Source organism: Pomacea canaliculata, linkage group LG7 (genome assembly GCF_003073045.1).
Source record: "Pomacea canaliculata isolate SZHN2017 linkage group LG7, ASM307304v1, whole genome shotgun sequence".
NCBI lineage: Eukaryota > Metazoa > Mollusca > Gastropoda > Architaenioglossa > Ampullariidae > Pomacea > Pomacea canaliculata.
The window spans coordinates 8,289,226-8,297,933 of NC_037596.1; the positions used below are offsets into that span (position 1 = coordinate 8,289,226).

At 37.8% G+C, this 8,708-nt stretch overlaps 1 protein-coding gene across 1 annotated transcript in view; it reads right to left on the reverse strand.

The window, feature by feature from the left end:
* Window positions 1-3,078: 3,078 nt before the first annotated feature.
* The window catches only part of LOC112568582, a 53,487-nt gene continuing 47,857 nt past the window's right edge, over window positions 3,079-8,708 (reverse strand). The window contains exon 10 of the mRNA XM_025245921.1: window positions 3,079-3,253. Coding sequence (XP_025101706.1) covers window positions 3,102-3,253 — 152 coding nt within the window. The 3' untranslated portion in view covers window positions 3,079-3,101. The remainder of the gene's footprint in view (window positions 3,254-8,708) is intronic.

The window sequence follows — 8,708 nt, forward strand, 5'->3', positions numbered from 1 at the left end:
GAGAAACAACAATCATAGATGTTGGCCTGAAGGAAGTGAATCGGTGAAGTCGGCCTCAACTTGTCTGTGACTTTGATTGGTCGTCGTGTTGACAATACTTCTGAACCTTGACCACGGCGCATGCGCCACCACATCGACTCATGTAATATTCAATTCGTTGGGAATGCACTGCAAAATCATTCTGCGCACTTTCGTGATTTAAACAATTTGGTCGTGTCGGATTAAGTACTCTGTCTACTGCACTTTCAATGGCGAGAAGCTAACGTTGGTGAATATAGGGATGTGCATGGGATATATATTATAATGGAGAGAGAAACGTTCTTTCTTTCTGTGTTGAAACCATGGTGCCTGGTCTAAAACTGTTCTTAAAAAAGAATTGTTTTTAAATTAGGAAGGGAGCAATATGACCAAAGTTCTTCCTGCAAAAATAAGTCGCTTAGGAGTAGATGTTAACTTATGACATGCCACTCCACATTACTTAAGGTTTATAAGTAACTTTTGTTAACATGGGTATGGTAGTGTTAGGGTTGTCTATGTAAGGGTGGTCCTAGTAATGCCACAGGCCCACACACATCATGGACCGACGACTGTACCACACGTCGCCTGGGCCTATACTCCGGTATTTGTACTTGTACAACCCACTCGTCGCCTTAGTCAATCACAACATGAGGTCTCCGCCCGGTACTACATCTGAGGAGGACAGAAGGCGCAACAGCACAAACCTACTCGTTGTACGAAGGCTTTCATCTTTTAAATCTTCTCCTGTAAGCTTATCTCTTCGTGTCTCAGTAGTTCTCTTAAAAAAAAAATTCGCGATTGTTCATAATTAAAGTTTAGGATGAATTATTGTATAACAAACAAAGCTAGATGATCGTAGGCGCAATAAAAATATCAGTCCTAGAATATAATCGAACGGAATATGGAGAAGACCTACCGGGAAAGCTTATTAGATTCTTGGTTTACTTTTGTTTCGCTTCGTTTGTAGTGGGCGGCGTTGAAGTAAGGGTCGGCATGACGGGGCATGACTTTAACCCTGTCCAGGTTGATTAAGGACGTGACAGAGTGACAAACGCCGCAGCCACTAATCAAACTTCCCTGTTATTGTATTTAACACAACAGTCTCCATCTTGCAAGTAAATCCAGCACTGCATCACTTAGGTTCCTTGTCCTCACCACGTGCCTCATTAAAGGCTTGTTTTCCGAATATTAAGAGCCCGCTACGAGTATCAATTATAATGTTAACTGATGGAAGGTAACTGACTGTAAGCTATAATATTTGTGACTAGTCGTGGACATAGCGATGTTTTGGCTGAAGAATGTATCCTTGACCACACGAACGAAGAGTTTGGCATGCACCTCCGCAGTTAAACATCATCTACACCTTTCAACATGGCGCTCGTTGTAACAAGGTCTGTTTAAAAGAACCTTAATGAACTGCTTCACATCGTTTGGCGCCTGTCAGGTTGCTTGACCCTTGACCCCCAGCATCTGTCTCATAACACCGTGACAGAGGATACTAATTCGCTCTGACAGCCTTTTGAGAGATAAGTTCTTTCCGAGTTGCATGGTGATTTAGACAACACGTAGACTAGTGTGTGGTGTGTGTTGTGCGTGCGTGCGCTACCACAAATACAAAAACAACCTGGGATCATACCATAAATACCATAAACTCTGTATTTGACTTTGTTACTTAAATAAAAAATACACAAAAGAGAAAATTAAGATAAATAAAAAAAGCTTTAACTTCATGTAAACAGTTTCGTAATAAGCAAGCTTTGCGAATGCAGTGTGGAATTTACATAATGAAATTAATAAACTGTTCAATCTTAATGAACTTATAAACATATTTCAACTCTTATATTATTTTTATATCTTCTATTTAAAGCTTACTGTAGGGCATCAAGATCGATCAGTTTAAAGCGCACATTTCCATTAAAACATTGATTTTATTTTACAGAAAGTTACAAAAGACGGAGAACTGGGCTACCTGTAAAGCAGCAGAACATCTGCAACAATGTATCATGCTACACTAATATAACTCTAATTGTTGAGGATGAAAAAAACGTGAAATAAGTTACATACTTCTATAATAAAGGCTTTGAACAGAAATAGACATAATCTCTTTACATACAAACAGCAGTAAAACCAAAACACAAGCAAACACCCCTTCCAAAATAAAAAAAAGAATATGAACAATGCTTTTTGACGGCAAATTCCATTATTGGCAAGTGTTGTATTTATGTATAGATATAATTCATATCCAAAATTTACTATTCAATATAGTGTAGTTAGTAAAGTAAGACGCACAAATGCTAATGAAGTTTCTAGACATACACTGAAAAAAAAATATATAGAAGTTACTACTAGAGATCCGTTAGTCTCTCATTGCTTATCCACACTTAACCATGTTTTGTAGAAGTTGATTAATTTTCTGTTTGCTCTCTCGCCTTTAATTAGGATTACTTTTTTAGATAAATAAACAACTCGTTATGTCATGTTTTTTTGTTGCTGTCATGGCGGAAGTGACGTTTTCATGAAGCATGCCTCGAGGAGAATGCTGATGTAGATTCACTTGTTTCGTGAGCGAAAATAGATGAAAGAATAAGCAGGATGAAAAGTGAAAGTACATGTAAGAAGATAATCGGAGAACTGTTTACATTGACTGAAATTGATTTAAATTATGTAGTGGTAATTAATGAATACCAGGAATGACAGCATTGGAAACACGAAATAGTTACTAATGTTTTGTATTTAATTGTTAACATATTGTTCCACGATTTTTCTAAAACATTAGAGGACTAATTTATGAAGAGTGGCATTGGAGAAGTCTAATATAAAATAAACTGAAATAAATTTGAAATGCGTTGAAGTCGTTAGCGATTTCTGATGTGTATTTCCGATATATAGGTTGTCACCTTTCTTTGGAGAATGGGACGTGTGTAGGATGCTAATTTTAGAACCGATGGACTGGCGGGAGCTTTGACTGATTGTCTTGATCTGTGCTTAAGAAAAAAGAATTCTTTCAGACTCTTCTTTGATATTTAAAGAAAATCAAGAGATTTATGCCAATCACCAGTAATGTGAAACAGCTTGTAGTATCTTCATTTTATCTTTACTTGTAATGTACACGCTGCATATATACAAAGAAATAACTTACTTATGTCAGTATAAGTGTCAAGACCTGCTCTCATCATCTCGTATGTGTTACTCATACTCAGACTTGGGTCCTGACTGGGTTTGTCGTACATTTGGTCTTAAATGAACAAAGAAGATATGTTGGCATTCTTGTAATTTATATTTATTTAATACGATAAAGTAAATACTTTCAGTATACATACTTTCAGTACATTTTAATAAGACCGGCTGTTACAAACAGTTTAACTGTTTATGTACACATTGCACAACACACGCATTCATCCACAGTGACTACTCTGTTTCACCCACATCCATATATCTTTATTATGTATTATATATTATTAAATACTATTTTAACATCTACGGACAGTGATATACAAGCTTACTGCTAGGATGTTTGATATTTGTATACTATGAACGCAAGAAAAATAAAGCAAGAAAAAGTATGTAAACTTAAGTTACGATAAACTGACCAAATGCTTTGTTGTCTTTTAATTAATAAGTTTATATCAATATGTGTATAATAATATAATATTCAGTTACTTTAGACAGTGATCAGATTTTAGAATGGTTAAAACAAACTTAGAGAACATTAGTATTTCACTTGACTACTGGATCACTTTTATGTTCTTGTATTTTGACCGTTGTTTGTTTTTGGTTTTTTTTTCAATTCGTAGTTTTATGTTGTTTTGTAAAGCGTATTGGGTCGGCTCTGAGATTTAGTAATGTGCTAAACAAATTTGCTTTAATAATAAAAATAACAACAACAATAATCTGACATTGCTAGATTATATTTATACTATATATTTTGACAAACTGTTACATTACCTCTCTGATATCGTCGACGTCTCCAGATAACAACCACCACAGCCACCACCAGCAGGTCAAGGGTCAAAGTCACACCTACTCCAATGCCCACACCCTTACCCATGGGGTCTTGGCTTTCACATCCTGTCATCATAAACACGATTGAAGACTCGACGTTGTTCAACTCTTAATCTGTTCACTACAACACTTTCTCAATTTTGTTCTGTTTCGCTTTGTGTACGCAATTTTAAGGTTGACTAAATAAAATATTTTAGCTGGGTTACAAGGGTATTACAATATTTTTACAAAGAGCATTTGTTTGTCCATCAGACGGACAGATTACAGAACTGTTCTGCAGACGATCCCCGAAAAATATTTTTAACCATACATTTCTTGACTCATTAATCCCGATAATGTCAATTGGACAAAGTCTGGTGTCAAACAGTAAAGAAATATTGCTTTTCACAAACTTTACCACCACAAAGTGTCTATTACATATACCTGACGTCACCTGACCTGACCTGACCTGACCTGACCTGACAACGTGACGCTTGCGCTGGCAGTACGTCCGTGATTGATATGATTGGTGACAGTGCACGTCACTTCTCTCCCGTCATCCTTTTTGACTGTGATGACACACCTGGAGCCCTGCTGGCCTTCACACATCCCGCCCCACACAAACATGTCATAGGTCGAGGGTTTGACCCCAGGTGCCTCACAGGTAAGGATCACGTGGCACTTGCCAGGTGTAGAAATAGTGTGGTACTGGATGCTGACGGTCTCTGGACCATCTGAACAAATTCCTGATACTTTAAACTTACTACCACCAAAGAGAAAAAGAGTTTCCGTCTACCTGTGCAAAAACATACTAGCTTAAAGAGAGTATGTAGGAGAAATCAAGAATGAAAATGGCTACTCAATAAATAATTCATTCCTCGAAATTAAGAAATTATTTAAAAAAATATAAATGCATTTTTTGTTGTTGTTTTGTTATCACTGCTTAAACAAGTGAGATGTGTTATCAAATTATGCAGATAAGATATTTTAAATATTTGATAACAAGAAACCGTATCAGTTAACAGATACCGTTACTTTTGTAAGATCAAAACTTTTGCCGGATTTCCTAACCTGGAACATTGAGTATAATGCTGGTAAAGACTGTGTAGTCGTTGTTGTCATAGTTGGTGACAGTGCACGTGACCTCCTTCGTGTCATCCGTTTTACTTTCAAAGGTCATTTTACAATTAAACCCTTGCTGACCGTCACACAGGCCGCCCCACGTGACCATTTGTGACGTCAAGGGCTGGACATTCCTCGCCTCACACAGTAGGGTTATCTCGGATGTATCGTCTGGAGGTAAGAAGACATCTTGGCCACTGATCACCGGGGAGGCAGCATGAAGTTTCCCGTCTTCTAGATGAGTAATAGTGAGGGGCTTAATGATGACATCATCCGGTCCATCTGAAAAGGTCATCACAGAGATCAGAACTATTTCTTTCCAAACGTGTGAACATCTACTCGTTTGAGCGATTAGTTTTATTGAAAACTACAATAAAGATGTCATATGTTAAGCTTATTTAAAACTACGCTAAACATGTCATGGAAATGTGTCGAATAACTATTTTTTTCCACCTTTTCTTACAGAAATATTTTATGCATTGTTCTCCGCTTCCTTCTGACCTTCTAGTGTTTTAATTTATGGTTGACGAATGCATTAACCTAAACTCCAGCTTTACCATCAAAACAGTATTTTTATAAACAATGTAATAAATATTAAATCTGAATGATGCCTGTGTTTGCGTGTGGTAGTATCAACAGTTCGTTTCGTTTGTCCTGCATTTCACTCCATGGTTCTGTCGTTACTTTCATGCAGTATGGCATCATGAATGTCTTTCTTGAAATACACTTTGCTGTAATTAAAGGTGCAGATTCCATTAATTACTTAAACCAATGCGTAATTAAAAAAAAATAAATTTGAAAATGATTTTACTGCATATAAATACATTTTTTTTCTTTGCACTCACATGCCACTTTTATAGTCAACTCTGATCTTTCAGTGTAAAGCCACTCCACTTCACACTCGAGATAGTTAAAGTCGTGGGTGCGGTTAACGATGTCGGAGGGTAGTGGTAGTCGTCTGACTCCGTAGTCACCAGAGGCTACAAGTTTTCCTCCCAGATACCACCTCAGTCTGCCCTCGGGGCTCCCTAGAAATTTGCTGGCACAGATGCAGTCAGAAGGACCATCTTCGAGTATGTAGTCAAGGTGACAGTCTGCTTCTGGCATGGATGGCTCTTCGAGCTCTGGGAAAGACCATTAATTTGTTTCACAGACAAAACATGTTGATCTTGACATAATGATAACAAACTTACATCAAACTTGTAAATATTCACGCTTATAAATTTGTAAAACTTTGCCATGCCCAAGATTATGAGCAAATTTATATCTATGCACTCACATGCTGTGTGTATTTATTATCAGTCCTGTTATCAGTGTTAACATCTCACTCTGCACTCGAGAGTATCCTCCGATTTCTGTTTTTTTAAAGACGTGGCAGGAGTGGTAGCAGCAAGAAGTATTTAGTGGTAGTAGTTGTAGTGAGAATGAAGTAGTATATGTTGTCAACGTCGCCTGTGTATAAGTAGGTCGGGAGATCATAGAATATACTAAAAGGCTGTGCTTCGAGAAGTGATACTTTAGTAATTGGAATGGCAAAAAGAATTCGATTCTCTTTGAGATTATTTTCAAGAATGTATTGTTAAAAATCCACAACATCTTCACCATGTCTTGATAAGGAATAATAAGGTCAAGGTAGACCCGTGGCCTTTTGTTCTTAAGAGTGAGAGGTTTAGGAGCCCTTACTTATTTCGGGGCCACTTTTTGTGAGGGTGAAGCCCATGTCCTTTGCTTTGTTATTTGGCATTTCTTAATCATCTAAGGCAGGGGTGGGCAATTAATTTTCCCAAGGGGCCGCATGAGAAACTGGGATGGTTTTAGAGGTTCGGACTAATATAGTTAACTCAGTTTTACACAATACTGTATGTATAGTATATATACTGGCAGGCGGGCCAGCGGGCGGGCCGGTCAGAGATAGGAGGCGGGCCGGCCTTTGCTCAGGTCTGATCTAAGGACATATCGTATCTAATCCCACATGGATCAGTTTGGGTAAGAGTATAATACGTCAAACGGGTATGGAATAGGTTAGTGTGTACGACTGCTGGTGACGAGGCTGTTGCGATTGTTTTGACAACTCAGGTGTCCACTCCTCCGTCAGGTATCAGAAACTCACATCAGGTCATCGTGGTAGATACAGATGTTCATGCGAAAAACTTATCTTACAACAGGAGATTGTAAACACATTCATAGTAAATTTCCTATAATTCAATTGTTTTCCTGGGATTGGGTTAAACGTTTTTTTTTTATCATTGGAACATATTTCTTTTCTGGTGTAATAAATATACCACTAATACATACAGCTATCATATACTTAATCTGAACACGATAAAGTTACTAATGTATTCTGTTTTCAGCACTGTTTACTTACGTCCTGCTTTTCGAGGATCAAAACTGATCGAGATTTCACCAGGGCGAACGAGGATTGTAAAAGCACAAAACTGCTGATACTCATCACGGTGATAATATGGCCGACTGAACGAAGTAAGCACGAAGTAACCCACGTGGTATATGAAAGACGATTCGTTGTATGTCACCAGTGATACGTTGACTTTAGAAGTCTGTAAAACAAAATGTGTAAATCATGAACAAAATAATCGTCTTGGTGGAGAGTCCAAGATTACCGACTGTGTGAAAAACTCCATGGCATGGACATGTGGGTTTAGTCCCCGGGATAGGACTAGAATGTATACAAAGACCCTAAGAGTACGAATAAAGATGCTATCTGGAGACTTCCAGGGCAAGGATCTGTTCATTATATGGGAACACTGATGTGAAAAAGTGTTTAAGCTATTTTGACACCCATAGAGAATGTATATAGGTGATTTGGAGACGTCCAAGGTACAAAGCTAGAAATTATTTTGCGATCTCCAAAGTACAGACTGTCTGCCCCTACAACTATCTACTTTGATTACGACTTGTTGCTATTTTTCTATAGCCTTGTCCGCTTTTTTTATTTCAGCTTTCCTTGTTACTATATGTAAAATTATGAATTAATACGTTATTAGATGTGATATGATTGAACATGGATAAATTGAAGCCATACGAGATCAGCAATGTATTTTCGAGATTCTCAGCACTCACCTTAGAGTGACAATAAAACTCTGCTCCATAGTTACCGAGGGCGGAGAAGATTTTTGTGACGATGAAACTAGTATTAAGAGTCCAGTCCTCACGGTTTACCCCCACACTGATGTTGGTAATCCCTGAGTTGTCTGAATAAAAGACGAAAAAGGAAATGTTGATAAATAAACAAACAGGTGGAAAGAAAAGAAGAAAATATACTGTGATATATTGCCTTTGCTTTTTTGCCTATGCAACCAATTTACTTACAAAAAAGTATAGAGCGTTGTTTTTGTCTAGGGTTCTGTTTTGAGTCCTACAATGTTATTGGAAAGGCGTACAGAATAGTCTTAAAATCAACATGCCTTTTATGACACTTACAGTAAACATCCAGTGTACTGTTGACAGACTGCTCACTTCCGTTGGCGAAACGTTCTGTACACACCACAGTACCCTCCCAATCCCGGGTGACATTCAGAAAGACTAGGGAGGAATTCTCAGGGTGAAGTCGCTCCAGGTAGACGTTTGGA